The sequence below is a fragment of the Sorex araneus genome, chromosome 2, assembly GCF_027595985.1.
Source record: "Sorex araneus isolate mSorAra2 chromosome 2, mSorAra2.pri, whole genome shotgun sequence".
Classification (NCBI taxonomy): domain Eukaryota; kingdom Metazoa; phylum Chordata; class Mammalia; order Eulipotyphla; family Soricidae; genus Sorex; species Sorex araneus.
Genome location: NC_073303.1, coordinates 65,003,363 through 65,028,716, shown reverse-complemented (window position 1 = coordinate 65,028,716; position 25,354 = coordinate 65,003,363). Strand labels below are relative to the sequence as shown.

The 25,354-nt window shown below is 42.3% G+C and overlaps 1 protein-coding gene across 1 annotated transcript in view; it reads left to right on the top strand.

Moving 5' to 3' along the window:
* Positions 1–11,222: 11,222 nt before the first annotated feature.
* LOC101559375 (carbonic anhydrase 13) overlaps positions 11,223–25,354 on the top strand; it is a 33,358-nt gene continuing 19,226 nt past the window's right edge. The window contains exons 1-3 of the mRNA XM_055127593.1: positions 11,223–11,628; positions 15,780–15,977; positions 24,702–24,820. Coding sequence (XP_054983568.1) covers positions 11,592–11,628; positions 15,780–15,977; positions 24,702–24,820 — 354 coding nt within the window. The 5' untranslated portion in view covers positions 11,223–11,591. The remainder of the gene's footprint in view (positions 11,629–15,779; positions 15,978–24,701; positions 24,821–25,354) is intronic.

The following is a 25,354-nucleotide window of genomic DNA, read 5'->3' as shown; positions in this document are numbered from 1 at the left end:
CATTTTGGGTCACACCCTGCGAAGGTCAGGGGTTACTCCTGGCTCTGCACTGAGGTATTACTCCTGGCGGTGCTCAGGGGACATATGGAACACTGGGAATCGAACTCAGGTCAGCCACATGCAAAGCAGATGCCCTACCCGCTTTACTATCGCTCTGGCCCCTGGGTCAAAAACTAATAGAAAGAACTCACTGTGTTTTCCCCTCCACTCATGAAGCAGTCTTTCAGCTATGGGGCAATCCCCCTGGCCCTTGTATCTACCGTCCTTGGGTGTCAGCCTCATGTGATGCTACCCTGCACGCCACAAATGAGTGCAGTCCCTCTATGTCTATCCTTCTCTATCTGACTCATTTCACTTAGCATGATACTCTCCATGTTTATCCATTTATAAGCAAACTTCATGACTTCATCTCTCCTAACTGCTGCATAGTGTTCCATTGTGTAGAGATGGGAATAGAGAAGGGATCACTAAGAAAATGATGGCTGGAGGAACCTGTTGGGATGGGAGATGCATGCTGAAAGTAGATAATGGACCAAACATGATGACCTCTCAGTGTCTGTGTTGCAAGCTATAATGCCCAAAAGTAGAGAGAGAATACGGGGAATATTGTCTGCCTTAGACGCATGGGGAGGGTGGGAAAGGGGGGGTATACCCAGGATATTGGTGGTGGGGAATGTACACTGGTGGAGGGATGGGTGTTTGATCATTGTGAGATTGTAACCCAAACATGAAAGCTTGTAACTTTTTCACGGTGATACAATTTTAAAAATAAATAAAATTCTTTAAAAAGAAAAAAAAAGAACACGCTGTGTTATACAAACTTTCTGCAAGATTATACTTGAGTGTCAGGGTCCCATTAGACACAACCATTCATAACTCTTAGCTCTGGCTGTGGTCGGGCTCTCGCCCGGAGTAGAGTTGTTGTGATGGAAACTGCACAGCTGTCAAAGTCTAAATGATTTAACTCTCTGACCTTTCAATTTCCAAACTTAAGAAGCTTTAGCAATTCTTAGACTCTGCGAAACAAATTGGTTGAAAAACTAGTTTTACTGTCAGGCTTAAAATACACCACCTACCCCAACCTCCCATCCCGTCAAACCCTCAGACCCTCCCCCACCACCACCAACGCCAAACCTTGCCCAGCATTCTAAGTGGTTGATCCTTTACACAGTGAATTCAAGTTTCTCTGCTTCTGTTGGTTGCTGACACTTCCATATTTCAGGGCTGAAAATGGAAGTTCTCAGATACATAGAAGATATTCCTCCCATTTTAGGGACTGGGAAATGGAAATGGCTCAGTCCTAAGAAACACAGGAGCATGTGGATACCAAGGGTGTTGTTGGGAAGACAATGATCAAGGGCTTCCCACAAGTGCTTGAAATTTTTATTCCCTAGCATGTTCCCTAAGTGCTTTTCCACAAGTGCTTGAAATTTTTATTCCCTAGCATGTTCCCTAGCATGGTTGGAGGTGAGAACATAAGGACCCTCCCCTAACCAGTGCCCCAGAACATAAAGACCCTTAACAAATACCCCAGTTTTCTGCCTCAAATGAAGCTGGACATATTGGACGTCTCATATAGCCACTATGATGGACCATAGACAAGAGAGTGTTTCCATTTTCTGGATACTGCAGAAAACTCCTGCTTTCATACATTTGCCACTGAGAAGTAATTTTTGTGTGAAATTTAAAGTGAGAGTTTGAAACCAGATTTAATCTTTAAAAAACTAAGTTTTATGGTGTTTCTGGTATGCTTACACTCTTACACTAAAGCATGTACGCCTTTAGGACATTTCTGACACCCAATCGTTTTAATAGGCAAAATGGGATAAGGCCTAAAAGGCTTTGAAGACCATCACAGGCATGACTGGAAATCCAGTGCTTCCTTGGAGGACCTTGGGCAACTCGGCGTGAGTGAAAGAGGATTGGAATGATGTTCTCAAAAATGGGGGCTTGGGAGACGGTGTGGTGGGTGGGGGTGCAGGATTTGCATGCAGGGGCTGTGGGTTTTCTGCACAGCACCTTGTGGCATTGGGCAGGAGGAGCCCCTGAGCACTGGCTTGGCCCTGCAGAGCAGTGAGGATGTGTAGTGAGCAAAAAAAGCGTGTGGCAGTCATCAAGAATTTATCTTCATCTGAAAAACTTTGAGATTTCAAGGAAATTTGCAAAATAACAGGGCAAGTTTGCCCTGAATTTGGAAATAAGTTATTCTGACAATACTGTGAGATGTCCCTTTACTTCCAAATACTTTAGCCTACCTTCTCTGTTAATATCCTTGCATATTATTGAAAACACTGATGCATTATCATCTCATGTATAGCTATGATTCAGGCTTTATCAGTGAGACCCGTTATGGTTTTGAAAATTCTATTTTCTTGGACCATTCCCAGCGGGGCTCAGACAGGGCTTCCTCCTGGCTCTATGCTCAGGGATCACTCCTGATGGTGCTTGAGGGACCACTGATGGTGGTGGGGATCAAAATGGGATCAGGGGCTGGAGCGATAGCACAGCGGGTAGGGCGTTTGCCTTGCACTCGGCCAACCCGGGTTCGAATCCCAGCATCCCATATGGTCCCCTGAGCACCGCCAGTAGTAATTTCTGAGTGAAGAGCCAGGAGTAACCCCTGTGCATCGCCAGGTGTGACCCAAAAAACAAAAAAAAAATGGGATCAGCCACATACAACTAATGAACAAACAAAAATGAAATCCCTGTTATCATCTTGGGGGGGTCAAAGAAATTGTGGAGGAGTTAAGACACACACCCTGCATGCAACCCACACTAATTTGATCACTGGTAGCAAAAGGTACACTCCTCCCCAATTTCAGGGAATGTCCCTACGAACACAGCATGTGAGGCCTAAGACAGAATAAAACAAAATAAAATTTTACCATAGTTTGTATGGCATTGAATATACTTTGAAGAATATCTCATTTTATCTTTTTGTAGCAATGTCCTTTAAAAATGGTCTGTCAGGTGACTGACAAATTTGGTTTTAACTTAATAAAACTGATTTTATCCAGATTTTATCCAGATTTTATCTCTGGCTAAGTGCCTAGAAATACAGAACCAGAACTAATTACAGTCACAAAGGAGGGTTTGCATTTGAAATATTTGAAGATTAGGCACAGTCAGATAGCAGAGGCAACAAAAATATTCAAAGAATATGTGCAGCCCCTTTACTTTTAAAAATAATCTTAATTAGGGACCGAAGATATAGTACAGTGGATAGGATATTTGCTTTGCACATGAGCTACCCAGGTTTGATCCCTGGCACCCCATATGGTCCCCAAAGCCCTGTCACTGTATCACTGTCATCCCATTGCTCTTTGATTTGCTCAAGCAAGCACCAATAATAACTCCATTATGAGACTTGTTGTTACTGTTTTTGGCATATCAAATACACCACGGGTAGCTTGCCAGGCTCTGCTGCGAGGGTGAGATACTCTCGGTAGTTTGCCGGGCTCTCTGAGAGGGGCTGAGGAATCGAACCCGGGTCGGCCACGTGCATGGCGAACTCCCTACCCACGGTGCTATCGCTCCAGCCCCAAATCCCATCAGGAGTAATCCTTGAACAAAAACAACTGTGTCGGGGGACCTTATGGGATGCCAGGGATCCAACGTGGATCAGCAATGTGCAAGGCAAACACTTTATCTGCTGTCCTATTGCTCCAGCCCCACTGACAGTCCTGTTAATTATGTTGCCTAAATTAAAATGGGGGTGGGGGTGGGGAGGAATCCTGACACTAAGGGAGAGTCTAAGAAAGGACATACTTGCATCCTGACCTCTCCCAGGTTGCGATTCAGATCACCTGCGATGTAGTTGTGCCTGCTGGGTGAGAAAATCTGATGGGGCCGGCTCAGGCCAGACTGGAACCACAAGTGCCAGCCAACCAGGACATCTCCCTCCAGGGCACAGGCAGGATGAATCTGGCCTGGGATGGGAAAAGGGACCCAGAGTATCAGGAATTGACTCTCTGGCAAGAACAGGCATGGTCTGGGCTGGAGCGATAGCACAGCTGGCAGGGGGTTTGCCTTGCACGCAGCCGACCCCAGGTTTGATTCTCAGCATTCCATATGGTCCCCCGAGCACTGCCAGGAGTAATTTCTGAGTGCATGAGCCAGGATTAACCACTGTGCAACGCTGGGGTGACCCAAAAAGAAAAAAAGAAAAGAAGAACAGGCATGATCTAGAATACAGACGTCTTTCTCAGCCAGACACTCCATGGTGACCCGGAAGTGGAGGGTACATGTGCAAAAGGAGTTGGGCACTTGCTGACTGGGAGGGTAGCATGAGAGTGGGAGAGGGTGCGGGGCTGGATTTACAAGGCGCAGTGACATGGCCAATGGGCTGGGGAACTGCACTCTGGTGGGGTGGCGCTGGATCAGAGTAAGACTGCATACCCAGCCACACACTCTCTCCTAGCAGCCTGCTAGGGGCAAGGAGAAAACTCAACACTTCCATCCACTAGACCAGGAATCTCCCCTCCTACAATGCCTCCCCTCCTGCAATGCCTCGCTCCATAAAAGGCAAATATTCTGCTTGTTGCAGAGAAGAAACTCTTAAAACTCCAACATCACAGGGCAGCTCATGCATGAAAAATTTGGAGCTAAGATGATTTGATCACTGGCTCTCTCACTAGAAGCTTTTAATCTGGATTCATGTTAGGTTATGTAATTAAGCAAATTTTCCTTTCAAGAAATGTAACTCGTTGAGGGGCCAGGGAAGCAGTAGAGTGGGTAGTGGGGTGATGGCCTCACGTGTAGTCCACCCACCTCTGATCCCTGGCACTATGTAGGGTTCCTCAAGGACCACCAGGAGCCAAGGGTGGTCTCTGAGCAGATGCAGCGGTCAGCCCTGGGCACAGCTGGGTGTGGGCTCTCCACACCAAAGGAACTTGTCACATTATATGGCTTTTATTCTCATACATTCATGATCCACAAACAGTGCTGGGAACAATGTTTAAACCGTATAGTATAAGATTGCAGCTATAAAAAAATGAAGAAAGAATTTAGCACTCGAGGACAGAGAGGAGGAATAGTCCCTGTTGAACGCCCCAAATCTCTGTGTTTTCATGTTCATTTTTCATGTGTCAACTTGATTCAGCTACAGGATGCCAGATATTTGGTCCTGGTTTACACTGGTTGTTTCTGGGAGAGTGGTTTTGAATAATATTCATATTTAAGTCAATAGACTGGGTGGGTGGGTGAAGCAGATCTCGCCTTCCTGAGTATACACACATAGTGTGTGTGTGTGTCTTCTGCATCTCCGGAGAAGTGTCCTAGCACTTGGCTAGAGAAAGAAGAGCATGGGGAGCAGCAGAGACGGTGGGTGGGGTAGCAACTGCCAGGAGTCTGCATGTGTTGAGAGGGGTTTCCCCCTGAAATGAGTGGGCATTCTGAAACACGTTAGTAGGCTGAGCTGCGAATGCAGCTTTACAGACAATGAGTGGTAGGCATGAGAGCTTTTGCCAGGTGCTTAAGTCTCGTGCATCAAGCTTCCAAGGCTGACATGGAGGAGGACCCAGGCAGGAACTCCTTGGAGTGATGGTGTATCCAACTTGTTTGGTGACGGTCTACGGATTTGGGCACTGCTCTTAGCAAGACAGTCTGCCCTCTCTCAATCCAGAAGAGGGGAGTTCGCGCTGGTCCATGCTGTTGGCAGAATGCCTGTTCACACCCCTAATTTCTCTCTGTAGTTACTAATCAGTGAATTGAATGTCATAGGGAAACTGATTCATTCCAAGCCAATGAGCAATTAAGTAATTTTTTTGGACAATGGAATTATCTAGTCCTGATTTATCTGGACTGTTCAGCATTCCTTTGCTGTCCATACAGTTTGACTTCTTTGAAAAGTGATCTTAGCTTTCTCCTTCATACTTTATCAACATTAATAGAACAGTCAAAAAGAATATATAATAGCATAAAATGAGCTATGGATAGATTTCTATTAGAACATGACCTGAGAATAAACACAATACAAAACTGTCAAATGCAGGCACTAGCAATGTGTTCTTATCTGATGTAAGAACAAAAAGTCCAGCTCTTGTTTCTGAAAACCATAATCTGAGAAGTGACTTGAGAGATGAATCATTTAAATTACCCTTTCAAATTTGGGCCTGGGAATTTTCATTCTGGCAGACAACCTAAGTCATTTGAGCAATTCCTTTAGCTCCCAACCTCAGTGCAGCCTCTTTATGAGACGGTGTTGCGCAATTCTAACCTTAGGATAACCTTAGGAATGGGAAATAAAAGAAATCAAAACCCCATATAGTAGCGGCTCCATACAATCAACACTCCACACCAGATATCAAATGATAAGACATTCCTGTGGTTAATAAGTCCCAGCTATGCAAATCACAATAGTTGATGAAGGAAGGAAGCAAGCATAAACCGGAGAGTCATCACCTTGGACTTGGGACTCTACAGGTTGGGGTTCCAATTCTGCAGGGGATCAGGGGTTCCAATTCTCTGTCCAGCTCCCAATTCTACAGTGCGCCTCTCAGGGTCCCAGGGAGCACTGCTCACTTCACTGCACCTGCTTGGGTGTTAACATTCAGATGAAAGCAGCTCCCCTGCCTTGATGTTAGATATTGTGAAGGGTCCCTGTTTGCGCATTCTGTAGCATGTCCCTTCATCATATTCACGATACGGACTTCTAGAATATCCTATTCTACGGGTACCTTTCACCCAGAAGTTTTAGCACCGTCATGATCTTTGCCCAATCCATATTTTACTTTGATCAACAAAGAATGATTGTTATGAATTTATTAGTGGCATTCTCCTATAAAAAGACGTTTGTTCTCTTTCTCTCACTCGGAGATGTTGGGGCAGAGGAGAAGGCTATAATGTTATTGTCACTCTCGTTATTTCTCTTTGACAGCCAGACTATCATAAGTTTGGCAGTACAAGCAAGCCCTGCAATCTATCACTGCATGTACGTTTTGGATGTATATTTTTTTTACTATATTAGTTTTTGTGGGTTTATTTTGTTTTACTTTTAAAAAGATCTTCTTTGTTTTTGGAGTACTTTATGTTTACAGTTTAATTGAGAGAAAATTGCAAAAAAATTCAATAAACTCCTCCTCCACTCCTACTTATACACAGTCTACCCGATTATCATCAACGGCCACATTTATCACAAGTGATGAACCTATATGAACATCATAATGGTCCGAAGTTCAAAGTTTTACCTTACTACCTTATTGTCCCCTCTTGAAGTTTTATATTCTATAGGTTTGGCAAACGAACCCATAATTATAGTGCCACAGGAAGTATTTTTAAATTTAACTTAAAATCCTCTGTGCTTTATTCATCCCTTGACCTTCCACCTCCCATCCCCGTGCACAACCCCCCTCCAAAACCACTGCCATTTTGTTATTTTATCTTTTTTAAAACTGTCGCCACTGTTTTGACATTTCAGAATGTCACATAGTTGGAACCATCTAGTGGATCCAACACAAATTGGCTTCATTCACTTAGCAATCAGCATTTCGATTTCCTTTCTGGCTTTTCATGACTTGACACTCCATTTATTTTTAGTTATTAAATTATATCCAATCATTCTAGCAGATGTTCTCACTCATTAGCGGTATACAGAGTATCAAGAGAAGGGAATGGGAGGCATTGTGTGATAGTGAAGAGTTAATCCTGGACTATAGAGATGAGGGTGCCAAGGAAGAGGAAGGGGATAACATAAGGACATTGGTCAAGGGTCTTGGACATTTCAGTGGTGCAGAGGTGACGTAACTGTGTCTGTAAAAGCTGTAGAAGTCATTACTATTTGGGGGCTGGGTGATAATACAGTAGGTAGGGTGCTTGCACACTACTGACCTGGGTGTGATCCCGGCACCCCATATAGTCTGAACCCTCTAGGAGTGATCCCTAAGCACAGAGCCAGGAGTAAGCCCTGAGCATCACCAGGTGTGGCCCCATAGCAAAAAAACAAAAACCAAACAATAAAAAGTGCCACAAACCTTAATAAATAAATTATTTTGGGGCCACATCAGGCAATGCTCAGGGATCACCTTAGAGGGCTTAGGGGACAATTTGGGGTGCCAGGTATTGAACCTGGAATAGCCGTGTACAAGGTAGGCACTCAAACCACTGCACAATCACTTTGGCTCCCTTAATAAGTAAATTTTTAAAAAATAAGTTCGCTAAGGAGTTCGGGTGGGCAGTGAGAGAAGACCCTGGGTCGTGGGGGGAGGGACACTGATAAATGGCAGTGAGGATGTAGATGGAACACTGAATGTTAGAAAAGCTTTGCAAATCTCAGCACCTAAATTTAAACACAATTATATATTCAACTGGGGTAGGCACGGCCATCCATTGTCTACAAAAGGATATCTCTTTTCTTTCAAGTTAGGAAACGTGAAGGTTGATATGTATAACATATAACTTATGTATGGATATAAATTTTCTTTTCATTTGGGCAAATACTAAGAAGTATGGTGGGTGGAATGTATGCTTAGAGTATGTAAGACATTTCTTTTTCTTTTTTTTTCTTTTTAGGTCACACCCAGCAATGCACGGGGGTTACTCCTGACTCTGCACTCAGGAACTACTCCTAGCCCTGGCGGTGCTCATATGGGATGCTGGGAATCAAACCTGGGTCAGCTGCGTGCAAGGCAAATGCCCTACCCGCTGTGCTATCGCTCCAGCCCCATAAGGCATTTCTTACATAACTGTCTTTCAAAGGGACTTTTTCACCCCATCAACTTGGTATAAGTTCTTCTGTTTCTTTACAGCTTGCCAGCATTTGGTGGTGTTATTCATGGATTCTCACCTGTTATCAGAGGTAACAGGTGGTATTTCAGCATTGTTTTAATTTGTATTTTCCTGATGACATAGGAGATGCAGCATCTTTTATGCATTTATTTGCAGTCTGTATATTTTTTCTGGTGAGGAATTTGTTAAGACCTCCGCCCCGCTTTCTCATCAAGTTGACTACTCTTATTGTTGGCTTTCCAGAGAGCTTGGAGTATATTATGGAGCATTCCTTTGTTAGAAGTATGAATATATAAATATAAACAAGTATATTGTCTTCCTTGATACAGAGAATCAGCCTTTATTCTTAAAAGTTTGGCTTTTTACGTGATAGACTGGCACTGAGTTTGGCTGCTTCAGCATAAAATCGTCCGATTGTACCAGAGACTATGGAAGAGAAATTGTAGGCTTTCCCCATGATGCAAGTGGAACAAAAAGTTTATTGTAATCATGCTGTGGAAAAAAAAAACTTAGTCCCTGTGCTTTTTAACTTCTTTAAGAACTCCAGGAGTAGATGGAGGAATAAATTGCACAGTGGGGTATCTCAGTCAGATCGAAAGAAGAATCTTCAAATTGATCCTGCTTTAGTGGCCCTCAACAACACGGTGGTTACCCAAAGAGCCTCCCGCACTTGCAGTTACCACATTGTGCAGCTGCTTCTGTAGATGACATGGAAACAGGCAAGACAAAGCTTACCCAGCCACAGTTTCTGCTGTATGCCTACACCGCGGTGAAGCTTCTTGCCCTGGTTTGTCCATAAATAACACTATCCAATTCAATTTAAATTATTTTTGTTTGTTGGTGGGGCTACACACCCAGAAATGCTTGGGGGGAGCTCTGTGCTCAGGTCACTCGTGGAGGGTTCAGTAAACCATGCAGCGGCAGGCTGGAACTAGGGGCTCCTGCATGCAAAGCCTGTACTCAGCCAGCCAGCCCCGACAGCTCAAACTAATCCTGTTCAGAGACTTAGGCTAGAACAGGAAATTATTGTTACTATTTAACTTTTATTGAGGCGCTGTGATTTATAATCCTGCTAACGAGAGCTCCATGCACACATCATTTCAACACCACACCCACCGCCAACTTCCCAATGACACCCTCGTTTTACGCCCCCCCACCCCAATCCACTAGTAAGCCCTGTTCTGCGGACGCTTCTCTGGTCCTATTGCCTTTGTTCCTTGGTTACTACCTTGCTGTGTATTGTTAAGTTCCACAAAGGAGAGATCACTCTGTGTCTGTCACCATCCATTAGACTAACTTCATTTAGCATGATAATCCTCTGTTTCATCCATCCTCTAGTTGCTGCAAATTGCATGGTTTTGTCCTTTCTTACATCAGCATAGTATTCCACTGTGTGTGAGGGCCACATCCTCTGGATTCATTCACCTGTAGTTGGGCCTGTGGCTTATTTCCATATCTTGGCTCTTCCACTCAACACTGCAGTGGACAGTAGGTGTGCTCGGATCCTTGCAAATTAATGCTCTTTTTGTGCTCTGGGGGGTACATGTCAAGACGAGGTATCACTGGGTCATCTGGGAATTCTATTCCTACTTTTTGGGGAGAAATCTTATTGCTTTCCATAGAAGTCCCACAAACAGAGGACGAAGGCTGGGTTCCTTTTCCCCCACAACTCCCTGAACACTGGCTGCTTCTGGACTTTTTTGCTAAATGCCATGAAACACTAAATTATAACCCTGGAGGGCCACTCCGTTCTCTTTAGCTTTTGCTGAAAGCGGAGAATCCCCGTTCCTACCAGACAGGACGTGGAGGCGCCACAGACCCAGCTTCTGCTTCTGCTCAGTGTCAGGCCAAACATCCAAAAAGGAAAAGTGGGTCTTTCTCCGGGGGCGGGGGTGGGGGCGGGGGGCGCGAGGTCATGCAATGTTGGGACCAAGCTTCAGTGAATGACCCGGATTGATGCTCCTGCTCCCCAGGCCACAGGCGTGCAGGGAGTGAAAGGCAGAGGGGTAGGGAGAGAGAGATAGGTAAGGTTAAGGGGGTTTCCCTAATCAAACCCTGCTTGATCCCTGACGCCATCAGAAACAATCCCAGAGCTCAGAGCACCAGGGGGCGTGGTCCATAAAACAAAACAAAAAAAACAAAGCAAACAAAAAGAGGGGGCAGATTGAGTGGCTGACTCGGGGCGGGGAGATCTCGGTTTCCCTTTAAGACTAGGGCGCTCAGCCCCGATTAGCTATGCCACTGCTATGCATCAGCTTCTCCTGATGCCTCATTTCCCCTTTTCTTAACCACGGGGGCACTTCCAGGATCTTCCACAAAGGGACGTTGAGAGGATCTATTGCAGAACAAAACAAAACAAAGAGCAGCCGCACGTCACGGTCCGTGGGTGGCTGCGCGCGTGACCGTGACTGTCGTGCGTTGCTGAATTCCCAGCATCAGGACCATCACCCAGGACGTGGCAGCCGCAGCCCCGCTCCCGGGGACCGGCGGCGCCCGGCCCGGTGACTCATGTCTTCCCGCTCCACGATGACAAATTCCCAGACTCCAGGAAATCCCCTTTCCTCGGGAAAGCCTGCTCCCGGTTCTTTCCCATCCCCTGCCTCCAGCCCATCTAACTTGGTACCCCGCATCTTCCTTTCCCCGCCGGCAAACGGCCCCGGTCTCGCTCGCCACCGCCCCCTGGCGGCCGCGGCCGGGAAGGCAGCCGCGGGCCGGGAGTTCAAGGGCTCGCACCTCTGCCCAGCTGCACCCCGCGGTCCCCGCCCTTGGCAGCACCCGGCCCGCCCGCCCCTTCGCGCACCCGCCCTGCCGCCGCCCTCCCGCCGCAGCCTGGCCACATCTGTCTCCGCCCGCCACTCCGAAGGACCATGTCGAGGCTCAGCTGGGGCTACGACGAGCACAACGGTGAGCACCTGGCGCGGGGCGGGCGGCGGGCGGCGAGCAGGGAGGTTCAGCGCTCCCCCCCCCACCACCCCGGGGTGCCAATCACACACCGGCAGAAACTTTTTCAGTTCCTCTTTGAACTGAGTTGCCGTCGGTGGAGTCGAAGGCAGGAAGCGGAGGGAAGGCTGGGGAGCCCCGGAGCCCTTGCCGCTGGCTCCCGGGTGGGGGGTGCCCAGACCTCCGGATCCTCTCTCGCCCGCCCGTTGGTTTTGCATTTGAAAAAGCAAAACCTTTCCCTCGGTCCAGCTACTTAGCCACGAGTTCAAACGGCGACGAGAAGTTAGGACATATTTTAAAAAATTGAGGCTAAGTTTTGCTTTCAGTCTTTCTTTAAGCGCATTATTCACTTAGGAGAAGCAGGTCCTGTAAAAACCTAGCAAGTATGCTTAAGAAATCTTAATCGCTTGAATTGCAACACAGATTTAAGTTCCCTTCTTGGCAATGCAGGTACTGCCAATTTCCCAATAGCTGTCACTGTGCAAATTCTCATCGCGCTTTGCAGTTCTTTGATGGCTGCTGTTGCCTTTACGTTTCTTCTGGTAAATAAAGTTATCTTTAGGGTTTGGTCTCTTCCTTCATCTTCCGCTCGCTCTCATCCTTTCAGAGATTGGAGATTAGCAAAGTGGAATTGTTCATGTAATACGTCGGTAAAACTAAATTTATTGGGTGGGAGGTAGTTTCCTTTTTTAAAAAATTCCAAATGTTGAAAGGTAAATCAATTTTCTTGTTTTGACCAATAACATAGTCATTATTTGAAATAACTGTAGAGTGACATCAAGAAAGTCTGATATGAATCAGTGTCAAACAGGCAGTAACAATACTTTTACTATCATGCGTATTATTAAACCATACTGCACACATTTTATAAAAAAAAGTTTACATTGACAAAGAAACACAAAGGTTTCAATTATAATCGTAATCTTTTTGAGGTTATGACTTACTTCCCTGTTTAAAAATGACAGTAGGTGAAATTTATATTGCAGATAAATTTATGACATCTAACTTTAATAATGAAAGGTATAATTAAGGTAGATATACTTTTGCCCAAGACCCTAATTATCATGTTACATTTTGTTATTTTGCAATTTATGTTTGGAGAAAAGCCCACAAAGCAAATTTCTCTTAATTCTTTTCTCTGCTGGAAAACATTTTGCTGTTGTTATTTAATAGTTACTGTGTGCCAACGGTAGCTTTGTGTGGTTAGGGAAAATGGTACTTTCAATCAATAAATAGTGATTAGCCTTTTATATGTAAGAAATTGGCTCTAATGAAGCTGATCTTCAGAAATATAAAAAAGACATCAAAGGGGCTGGAGCGGTAGTATAGTGGTTTGGGCCTTCCCCTGTACGTAGAAAATCTCTTTCGATCCCCAGCACCCCATATGTTGCTCCAAGCCCAACAGGAGTGATCCTTGAGCACAGAGCCTGGAGTAAGCCCTGAGAACTGACAGGCATGGCGCCCCCTTTCCCCCCAAAAAATAGCTGAATAAAACGTCTTAGAAAAGCCATTAGCAAGAAATAATTGTGTATTTCTGCAATAAGAGAGTTGCAGGGCCAGTTCCTTATTTCAAATGCAATTGTTTTCTTAGGACCACACCTTTTAGTAGTTCAACTTGGGAAAACTCTATTGGTAATGTGTTGTGTCCTGCTAGGGCAGTGCTAGTCAGTTTAGCTGCCTTTTTTGTTTAGACATTGATAAAAACAATGAATGAAGAGAGACAAGGAAATTTAAGTTGGGAATAGTAGCAATGCAAAAATGGAACACCAAGAAGTGAGGATCTGGGGAGAGAAGAGCAGGTAGCATGCTTGCTTTGCCCCCCACAGCCCATAGGGTCCCCCAGCACTGCCAGGAGTGATTCTTGAATTCAGAGCCAGAAATATGTCCTGAGCACCACCAGGTGTGGCCTCAAAATAAAAAATAAATAAATTAAATTAAATTTCAAAAAAGAGAGAAGTAAGGTGTTGGAAAGAGAGCAACTTCACAAACACTTCACTACTCCAACAAATTCTTGATAAATTATTGATATAGTTTAGGGCATGGGTCAGCTCCATGTCATTATTGATATTAAAAAAATTCGGGATAAGTGGGAAACACCTTGTATCAAGAATCATATACTTCTACTTAAGAACTATGTCTCTCTGGGCTTAAAGTTGGCTGTTTTGGAAAATCAAAGAAAAGAAAACCTGTTTCAGAGGCAAGGGCAATGGGCTGATTAGAGTGACCAAGAGATAATATAGAGCACTTGATGTAGCATGGAAAAGTTTTATTTTACTTTGGCTTGTGTGCCCTTCTATAAATAGCTCTGGCTGAAAAAGTGGAGGGATGAGAGAGCAAAGGAATTGGTAGAAAGAAACACTTTCCAGATTGGAAACAAGTCAACAACATGTTGTGACACAGAGGCCACGTATTTCAAATCTAATTCTCATCAGATTACCTCAGACTCAGAAACAGCAAAATAGAAGACATGTTTCATATGGAAAAGGGAAGAAATTCTATGCAAAAAACACTTGAAAGGCAAAAATTGTCATCAAAAGAGAATGCTGTGTATACCTTTTCCATAAGAAGGTAAAACCAAGGGATTTGGTATCAAGTCGCTTGTCTTCATTATCAGATTCATGAGCAAACACTTTGAAAAAACTTTGTGTTTTGACATCAGACCCAACAGTGCTCCGGAGATACTCCTGGGTTGGTGCTCAGGGTTGACTCTTGGCAGTGCTCGGGGAGAGGTATGGTGCATTGCACCATGATCTCCTGCATGCAAAGCATGTTCTCTAGCCTTTGCAACCATCTCTCTGGCACCATGAGAGAAAAACTCTTAAGCTGCGTGTGGTTATATGCTGAGGCTGTAATTTTTTGTGCCTGAAACAATTACAAAAGAAATTAATTTTTGTCTATTGCAAAAATGAAGTGATGAGTAGCATTAGATTCAGAGATGGAGCAACTGATAATTGTGGTATTTTTGCATTTCTTGAAATCTTTCAAAAGTTGCCAGTGACAAATGTTTAGCTGTTATGTTGTGTCATTTTCAAGTGTACATGCATGAATTTAGAGAAATCAAGTCAGTTGATTCATGAAGTAGAAAAAAGTGTCAGTGGTCCCATGCTCTACTTACCTTGGGGTAGCCTTGTAAATTGCAGGCATAATCAGAGAGATAATAAGTGCCTCTAACCTATAAAGTGAGTCACCTCTGCGGAACTGCTTGGAGCTTACTTGCAGTTGCAACCTTGTTGTTGATTTTGAGAGACAGGACTTGAATCAAGTCTTCCCAGAAACAAGACTTTACAAGGGCAGTGTCTCGCTTGGGTCACATCAGGTTGCCAAACATGGTTCTGATTTGGGAACTTGATGGAATTTTGATTTATTGAATAGATTACCAGGGTAATTAGTAGTTCTCTTTTTGGACTTCAAATGTAACATTGGTAAAATCCCCAGAGACCAGTCTAGTGGAATGTAGAGAGAAATTGCTTTCTGACTTTATTGTGGTAATCTATGTTTTTATAGTTTATGACAAAGTGTAGCCACTTGATTTGAATTGTTCTGTGCAAAAAACCCCCACCCCTTTGTGTTTCTTAAGTTTGCCTGATTCACCTCACAAGTGATTGAGTTGCGGTCTGGATGACACCTAAAGATCCCAGTGAGTGGCAAAAGAAGGAAGGAGGGTATCATCTTGAAGAATTACATCCTTTTTTCTGCTCCTCTCTTTCTCCAGCAGTACCGACTCTTCCAGATTACAATCTTGCTGACCTTCGGAGCTAACTCAGCTCATTCTTGGATCTGAGAATGAATCTCATTGTTTACAGGGATGAATTGTGCTGTTGTGTTTTAGTTTGGTACAAGGGTACCTTTGAAAAGCACTTTACTTTGGAAAGTAAAACTTATATGCTCTTTAGTGTACAAGAGTTACTATCATTCTGAAAGTGAATCAGAGCAAGGCAAGGGGTCCCATGCCCGTATTAAAAACAAATGAACAGTTCTACAAGGTTTTCAGAATGAATATTTTTGTTTTATTCACCTCTGCTTTTCCTTTGATCTCAGTCACCTTGTATCTATGCTCGACAACTATTTGTTCAATGAAACAACTTATCTAGTCAATTTTCATCTGTATATTTAAGGTCCTATTCATTGGAATCAATTTTTCCCTATTGCTGATGGGGATCAACAATCTCCAATTGAGATTAAGACCAAAGAAGTGAAATATGATTCTTCTCTTCGACCTCTTAGTATAAAATACGACGCCAGCTCAGCTAAGATCATCAGTAACAGCGGCCATTCCTTCAACGTTGACTTCGATGATACGGAGGACAAATCAGGTTACTTATTTATTTACTGTGGATGGAGGGGCTTGGATGATGAATAATACTTTCTTGTCTTTGATATTTAAAGCACACATGCACGGAATATTCTTTGTGAGTACTTTGTTAGAATTTGAAATAAAAGTGTTGTTTGGTAAGTTCATGGGCTGGTATCTTTCACACTATAAATACACACTCAATCAAACATAAAACTTTGTTGGCTGATTACTTGAAGAAAGCAGAGCATTTCTGTAAATTGAATATTAATCCTTCTTCAGGCCTGTCTACTTCCAAAGGAATAGACAGCCTCAAATTTAAAAGTAAGATGAGAGAACAGATTAAAAGAATCTATTTTGGAACAATTTTTAAGGCATTACCAAGTTTTTAATTTTTAGCATATTAGTAGGAAGATGCCTTATTTGCTCTATGAGTGAAAAATACAGTTACCATTAAAACACTTAATTGAAAGTATTTATTCATTTCACCAGACTCAGTTTAGTAAAATTCTATATTTATAAAATATTTCTTTAACATCCCATATTTATGAAATGTTCTTTTGTTAGCAAAAATGATAAGCTTACAGTTCTTTCTCACGTGGAAATGCACATGCCTAACGTGTGTCTGGGTCCCTCCCTGGCCGGACAGAGATGGTTCCCTTAACCCAGCACAGCCTCACAGAATCACACTGCCTAACCAGCCACTGCTGAGGAGTCCCTGGAAAAACAATTTATTTCATATATTTGTCAAATCCAAAATAAAAGTGGCATCATGTCACCAGAACATTATAAAGGATGTGTAACACAATGAAACCTGGTATTTTCAGCTTATTTTGCTTTTATACATTTTGTATTGATACATAGTACATAGCTTATACCATCCATAATAGGCTTCTGGTTCTGTTTTTAATACCTCAGAGATGAAATAACGGTTACTCTTTCCTATATTTAGAAAAAAAGATCATATTTTACTTTAGTAAAAAGCTTACAATTTGTTTTCAGTAGTCATAAACAATTCCTTTCTAATTTTCATGGTTAATAATTCAGATTTCTCCTTTCTCTCTCACTTTTGCTTCTTCTCTCTTCCTGTCCATGTCACTCTCTCTTCTCTTGTTCTCATTTTCTTTCTACCTTGGGGGTACTCAGGAGAATCAGTTTCATCCATTTCCGGTTCTGACACCGTGAGGAGTATGTGTCCTTCCCCATAAATGAAGGTCTTGTTCCTATCTAGATCACAATGAAATTACCAGGGATAATTAAAAATGCCCATAAAGTACTTTATACCCCTCAGAGACAGAAGCTGCATAAATATGGGCCAAGATTCTCATTCTTTTTCCTCAAGATAAAGAAAGAGAATGTCTTATGGTGATTTGGGGGATTAAATCAATTAAAATACTAGAAACTACTCTGGCTTAAAATAAGTTGTCGCCGACTTCTCTTTGGTCAGCTATAAAAAGCACAAGAGTACTTTCTGAGGCGAATTCCTCTGAGTTTGTAAAGATGCATTGTTGACCCAAACCAGTTCAGAATTCAGCCTTTCCATAAACCGCGGAGTTAAACTGAGATTATTTTGCCTGTGCAGCTGCCAACTTCATGATTAACAGATATGAAACTACCCTGCCTGATTTGATTAGTTATTAATTGATTGACTGATTGATTGATTTAGGGCTTTGGGGGCTACACTTAGCTCTGTGAGCCCTACTTCTTGTCTTATTGTTCGAAGTCTCCTTAATAGTCCTTGAGAGAGGAAGCAGATGACTGTTGAATTCTTCTGGAAGAATTCTTGGCCAATAGGAGAGGACACGTGACCTGTTGATGGCTGACAGGGGTTCTTGCTTCAGTTACTGGGTCTCACCCGGGAACCTGACCCCACTGGCTGCTCCCTTCATAATATCCCAAGCTTGTTTTCTCCTGGAAGGTCCCACAGCACAGGCCAGCTGCTCCTAGGTTTTCTCCACCCCAAGGAGGCCTTCCTGTGGGAACAGCTGTGTCCTACTCATCTACCTAGCCTGGTGAAGGGACTCAGTAGTACTCAATGAATATACATTAAATACATTTGTGGCAAGATAGTTATTACTTATTCCTCACTATTTGGCACATAAATATTGAAGGATTATTCAGTGTTATAATTATTCATTTAATTTTAATATAATTCTTTTTATTTGGGGTTGTACCTGGTGGTACACAGAGCTTTGTTCAGACTTTGTGCATAGGGATCACTCCTGGTGGTGCTCTGGGGACCACAGGCCATGCTGGGGATCAAACCCAGGATGGTTGTGCAGGACAAGGTTATCTGGTTATCTCATTATCTAATTCTACTTAATCAAATTCTGTCTAATTCTAGAGGATCTCATTCTATATAATTCTACTGTTACCTAGTTTTTAATGACCACCTAAATAATCCAAATTCACGACATTTTAAATTAAATATTAAAAAAATGACAATAATAGAGAGGGGGGAGGTAAGAGAATAACTCAGTTCTTTGATTTCCCCCCCAAACAAGACTAGGACACGGAACTGGCAGTTTACGGTTATTTCATGTATAAAACTTGATTGTGGTTATGTATCTTGCATTGGACTGCAAGTTCCTTGAGGCTAGGGTTGGTCTTGCTTGTATGTAGCAGTGCAAACCAGGACTGCTACATACAAGTGCAAACCAGGAGTAAGTCCTGAACATCACGTATGATGAAGTACCATAACATATATAACGTATAGGTTATAATACCAACATGTAATAACACAGTTGCTTGCCTATAGTGAGCCCTTAAGAATGGTTGAATGGAGGAGTAACAAGAAAAGAAGCAAGAGTAGGGGAGCCAAAGAAACCAGCCTGAGCGGAGGCTTCCCACTCAGTAAGAATTCACGCCCAGTGACTGGATCATCTCTGCCTTCTGCCGTCCTCAGGGTATAAATAATCCTGGCAGATTGGTGCGCCGTGGTTTTGCTTTTCCTAGATACTAAGCAAAACACAGATGTGCTGTTAACATGACTTTGCTTCAAAAACCCACTGACAGTGCAATGATTAAACTGGATTTGATTCATTTCACTAATCTTTCTTTCTTTCTTTCTTTCTTTCTTTCTTTCTTTCTTTCTTTCTTTCTTTCTTTCTTTCTTTCTTTCTTTCTTTCTTTCTTTCTTTCTTTCTTTCTTTCTTTCCTTCCTTCCTTCCTTCCTTCCTTCCTTCTTTCTCTCTCTCTCTCTCTCTTTCTTTCTTTCTTTCTTTCTTTCTTTCTTTCTTTCTTTCTTTCTTTCTTTCTTTCTTTCTTTCTTTCTTTCTTTCTTTCTTTCTTTCTTTCTTTCTTTCTCTCTCTCTCTCTCTCTTTCTTTCTTTCTTTCTTTCTTTCTTTCTTTCTTCCTTCTCTCTCTTTCTTTCTCTATTTCTTTCTTTTCCTTTCTCTATTTCTTTCTTTTCCTTTCTGTATTTCTTTCTTTTCCTTTCTCTTTCTCTATTTCTCCTTATTTTCCTTTCTCTTTCTTTCTCTCTCTCTTTCTTTCTTTCTTTCTTTCTTTCTTTCTTTCTTTCTTTCTTTCTTTCTTTTTTCTCTCTCTTTCTTTCTCTATTTCTCTTTCTTTTTCTTTCTCTTTCTTTCTCTATTTCTTTCTTTTCCTTTTTCTTTCTCTATTTCTTTCTTTTCCTTTCTCTTTCTCTATTTCTTTCTTTTCCTTTCTCTTTCTCTCTTTCTCTTTCTTTTTCTTTCTTTCTTTCTTTCTTTCTTTCTTTCTTTCTTTCTTTCTTTCTTTCTTTCTTTCTTTCTTTCTTTCTTTCTTCCTTTCTTTCTCTCTTTCTCTCTCTTTCTCTCTCTCTCTTTCTCTCTTTCCTCCCTTTCCTCCCTCCCTCCCTCCCTCCCTTCCTTCCTTCCTCCCTCCCTCCCTCCCTTCCTTCCTTCCCTCCCTCCCTCCCTCCCTCCCTCCCTCCCTCCCTCCCTCCCTCCCTTCCTTCCTTCCTTCCTTCCTTCCTTCCTTCCCTCCCTCCCTCCCTCCCTCCCTCCCTCCCTCCCTCCCTTCCTTCCTTCCTTCCTTCCTTCCTTCCTTCCTTCCTTCCTTCCTTCCTTCCTTCCTTCCTTCCTTCCTTCCTTCCTTCCTTCCTTCCTTCCTCCCTTCCTTCCTTCTTCCCTCCCTCCCTCCCTCCCTTCCTTCCTTCCTTCCTTCCTTCCTTCCTTCCTTCCTTCCTTCCTTCCTTCCTTCCTTCCTTCCTTCCTTCCTTCCTTCCTTCCTTCCTTCCTTCCTTCCTTCCTTCCTTCCTTCCTTCCTTCCTTCCCTTTCTCTCTCTCTCAGGCTCCACTGCTGATTCTCAGCCAGCCTGTCAGTGGTTCAGAGCAAGAGCCCAAAGACGCTGCTGTGCTGCTTGAACCCTGTAGTGCTGGGAACACCTGTCGGCCCCCTTGGTGTCACCCTGAGGGGCTGGGCCGGGGATATATGGTGCCAGAAATTGAAGCAGGTCAGATGCTAGGAAAACCCTGTCCTCTCCAGCCGCAAGAAAACTCTCTTAAGAATATCAGTTCTCATTACTAACAATATTATGATTCACAGTCCCTTAATCAATAAAATTTTGTAAAAATGTTATCAGTTTTCTAAATTTATTTCAAGATACAATTGGATTAGCTGAATATTTCTACCCATTGAATATATTTAGTTTTTTTTTTTGTTGATTATATTGGTGAAGAATGATGAATGGAATTGTTTTTAATGACTTTTTTCTTGATACTTTCAGAATTAAACTTGTTCACTTGAAAAAATATTAATTCTTAGAGCTGGAGAGGTAGCACGTAGGGAGCTTACGTGCACCTGCCTCCCTGAGTTTGATCCCCAGTACTGCAGGAGCAATCCCTGAGCACAGAGACAGAGTACCCCTGAGCACTGCTGGGTGTGTCTCCAAAACAAAACAACGCCAAACCATCAATTCCCAGGTTGCTTCAGTAACCTCCATAGAAACTGACGTTTGTGGAGGAGTCCTTTACTGCTGAAGTCTTTTCTTCTGTATTTGTAGCATTTATCAATTCAAACACTGTCCAGGCCCCCGAGGATGTGGGAAAACATGGTCGAATCTGCCTTATGCACTTTGTAGTCTAGTGAGCTAGCAGTAATGCACAAACAGACAAGTGTATTGGATTTTAAATAATTTTTTTTCCTGATTTTGTTGCTACTTTGCTTATAACTTATTCTTTTCAGTTCACAACTGGACCGTTTCAGAAAAAAAAAGAGAGAAGGATTAACAAACATCTGTTTTGTTTATTTTTGAAGGAAATTTGGCTTACTTAGGAAATAAGCAAGGGGTAGGAGAGAGAGAGAGATAGAGGATAGAGAGAGACACCCAGCTAGAGAGAGAGAGAGAGAGAGAGAGAGCAAAAGTGTGTGAGAGAGGGAGAGAGAGAGAGAGAAAGACAGAGAGAGAGAGAGAGAGAGAGAGAGAGAGGGAGGGAGAGACTCATAAAGAGAGACAACTTATGAAGGCTAAGGTGGTGTGAAAATGAGTGCATAATTTTGTGTTTGTTTCTGCTCATTCAGGCTTTAGTTTTTATTTATTTTAATTTTTGCTGATCAAATCCAACCCTCATTGGCGAAGGCATGCTCTTTACCATTGAATCATGTTCCCAGCACCGATGAACAAAGTTTGGAAGCCAGATTCAGTACTGACCATGTTCATTTCTAATTTCATCACATTGTTGGTCTTCTCAATATATAATAAATGGCAAAGACCCCACTCAGATATTAATATTTTCCCAAAGTTTCATGACATTTATTTTAATTCCTTAATCTCTGGAGACCTCTTACATGGGTCAATAATTTATAATTGATTTTAGTAAAAGGTTTTAATGAAAGAATAAATGGGAAATATATTTATATTCCAATTGTGATTTTGGAGAGATGATTTTTATTTTCTAAACACACAGTGCTAACAGTATTTCTTCTTTGTTTCTCCTCCTCCTCCTCTCTCTCTCTCTCTTTCTCTCTCTCTCTCTGTCCTTCTCACTCTCATCACTTTTGGAAAAGGTTTAACGCTTGGAAACACTAAACGGTTCTCACTGAAGATGAATTGTGTCACCACTATTCACTTCATGTAACATTTAGCTATTTGGACTGTCTCAAAGTCAATGATAAACTAATCTTGATATTTCTGTTTATCTGAGAATCATTGATCTACTGGATGATCTTTTCAAGTAGGCAATTGCTGATTGATACCCCAGACTGGGTATTTTAATAGAAACACTCCCAGATTGTCCAAGTATACAAGAGCATGCATTTCTTTTTTTGACTGGGGACTAACCAGAGCTGTGTTAGTTTGACTTTCAAGCCTGAATTCAGAGTGCATTCCCAGAGATGACTCCTGTTCCCAGTTGCTGTCCTAACAATATATATTCTAGGGTATCCCTCTATTCTGAACCAGTTTGTTTGTATCTCCTCCCCAGACCAAGCTTTCTACAGTGCTTTTTACCTCTGAAGTAATAGCTTCAGGGCTCAGCACAAGTCTGATTCTGTAACAACAACAAATGGATAATAACACAGTTGTTGATTTCTTCTTATGTGGAATGCCAATACTATATGGAGTCAGTTAAGGAAAGGAGCATTTAAATTCATTTATCTGTGAATCTCCTTTCAAACTGTTTAAAGTTTAGCCAAAGGGCTGGAGCAATGGTCCAAAGAGAAGGGTGTTTGCCTTGCACACGGCTAACCTGGGTTCAATCCCCTGCATCCCATATGGTCCCCTGAGCACACTCAGGACTAATTCTTGAGTTCAGAACCAAGAGTAACTCCTGAGCATCTCTGGGTGTGACCCCAAAAGCAAAATAATAATAATAACAATATTTAGTCAAATATTATATTTATTCATTGATTCATCAAATATTAATTCTGCATGTTCTGGGGGTCATGTGCTAGGGGACAGGAGCTCTCAGAGAACCAGTCAGAGTCTCTGCCCTAATGTTCATTGTCCAGTGAGAGAAGAACAAGTGAAATGATTTTGTTTGTAACAGCATAGTGGAAGACTGAACCCTAGAGTCTAATGGAAGTGGTTCTCTCTTCCCTTTAAATTTTCAGAGGACTTTGAACATAGCTATCCTTATTGAAAAACAAAACCAAAACAATATGTTTCAAAATGAATCCAAAAGAAGCCCAACCATTCAACCTTCCAAAAATATTCCAATATCTAGGCTCATAAATTTCTTCTCCTGACAGTTTTAAGAATTATAGAGGTAAAGGGGCATCCAGTCAAGTCTCCTAATTATAAACTGGATTGACTCACACGTACAAACACAGGCAAGAGAGCCAAAGGCTAGAGAGGCTTTAAGTGAGTTTTCAAAGATCACCTAATTTAGAGTTGAGCTGGGATGATTCCCAAGTCTGCTGATTCTAACAACTACATCAATTCATAATCGGTGATGGTGAACTTGAACTGAATCAAACTGAGTAAGGGAGAAAAAGTTTCAGTTGTACAGGCCACTATAGAGCATTCATTCCCCTCTTGATTGTTTAGCTCAAGAAGAAATACACAATATTCCCCCAAGCTCAGCCTTTTCTCCCCTGTTTGTAGAAAAGTGCATGTGTTACCTCTTAATATCTTTTACTTCCTGTACATGCCTATATAATCCCTGGAAAGAAAGAAAATTTATGGTACCTTTTACTTTTCTTAATTGATGTTTTGCGATTTAAAATACTGTTAGAGTCAATTTTGCTCTGCATTTTATGCTTCCCCAAGAGACAGATTTCTAGTACAAAAGAGATATTTTGCCAATTTTTGTGAGTAATAATGTCAACAATAAAATTTGAATCCTAGGTAACTTGTCTAACACGCTGTGTGTGTGTGTGGTGGGGGGTGGCAGTGATCAATGCTTTGTGTTCAAATTTTCCTGTCCTTACTGCAGCATTAGAGGATAGAATTCCTGTATTATTAAGGTTATGGACAGAAAAGCTGATCCTCTGAAGTGAAAGAGATTAGGACACATTAGAGTGAGCGAAGGGTCTGAGCTCAGGTATTCTGCTCGCCAAGGCTTACCTGTTCTCTAACCACAAACTGCTCTACCAAGTCCAGGACATACCTCGGCATATCACACCCTGAGTCTGAGAACCTGAAATTCTATGGTAAACAGGGCAATTACTTACCTTTAAGAACTCTTAATTTGGGGGGCTGTAAGGATAGTAGAGCATATAGGGTGCTTGTCTTGCTCGTGGACAACTCAGGTTTGGTCCCCAGCACCCCATAGGGTCTCCTGAGCCTGCCAGGAGTGATCCAGGAGCACAGAGCCAGGAGTAGACCTTGAACACCCCCTGGTGTAGCCCCTAAACCAAACAGAATAGAACAACAACAACCCAAACTGCCTCCTGACTTTTTCCTGCTTTTTAAACCAGTATTTGAAACATGCAGGTGTGGAGCCTGAATATGTAAAGAGTAATGCATTCTTGGTTGCATTAGTCACAGGGGAGCTTTGCTAATCCAGCTTTAGGTGTTGGATTCTTCTCTGTTGTAACCAGTATTAAAGTCATTGTGATTTTCTAGGTGTTCCATATAAATCTATGTTGTTTGTTTCCATTCCTTCCTCACATACTTGTATTCTGTCAGCAAAGTAAAATATTTGGGGGAAAATATTCCCCCAAAGCAAAATATTCTGTGTATTCTGTCAGCAAAGTAAAATATTTGGGGGAAAAAAATCCTTTGGAGAACAGGGACGTGTTGAATAGTTCTGGGATATGTGAATGGGAGCTCACCAATCTTTTTTTCTTGCTAACAATTGAAAATGTATTGACCTTTAGTTCTGCGTGGGGGTCCCCTCACCGGAAGCTACAGGTTACGGCAGTTTCATCTTCACTGGGGATCTGCTGATGATCACGGCTCAGAACATGTGGTTGATGGAGTCAGGTACGCAGCAGAGGTAAGCCACATTCTGACTCAGCATTTTCCGATGAGGGGGCGGGGATCGGAAAGGTGTAGAGGACAATTCCCTTGACTCCCAAATAAATCTGTGTCAATGAAGTATCTCATAGTTGTAATTATTTCACTCCCTCAATTAGGAGATTTTGATTAATATGGGAGATAAACATGTCATTTCAAACCAATGTAAACCTTAAATCAACGATTGTTTAGCATTGTTTGGCCCATTTAAGAAATGAGGAAACTGTACACAGAGAAATTCAAATAAATTGTCCTGTAGAAAACGGTTTAGAGGAGTTTAAACTCAGGTTTGTTTCATGCCAAATTAACACCTTTTCTGCAGTATCTGTGGCATTTCCTAAAATAACAGTGAAATGGAGAGAAAATAATATTTGCTTTAGACACAACTGTGCACATTTTTTGGCTCAGACACAACTGTATACTAAGTCCACTTTGCATAGAGGAGATAGTAGTGAAGTTTCTCCTGGGGGAAAGGAAATAAAGAGACAATCTTTCTATCACGTCTATTAATAAA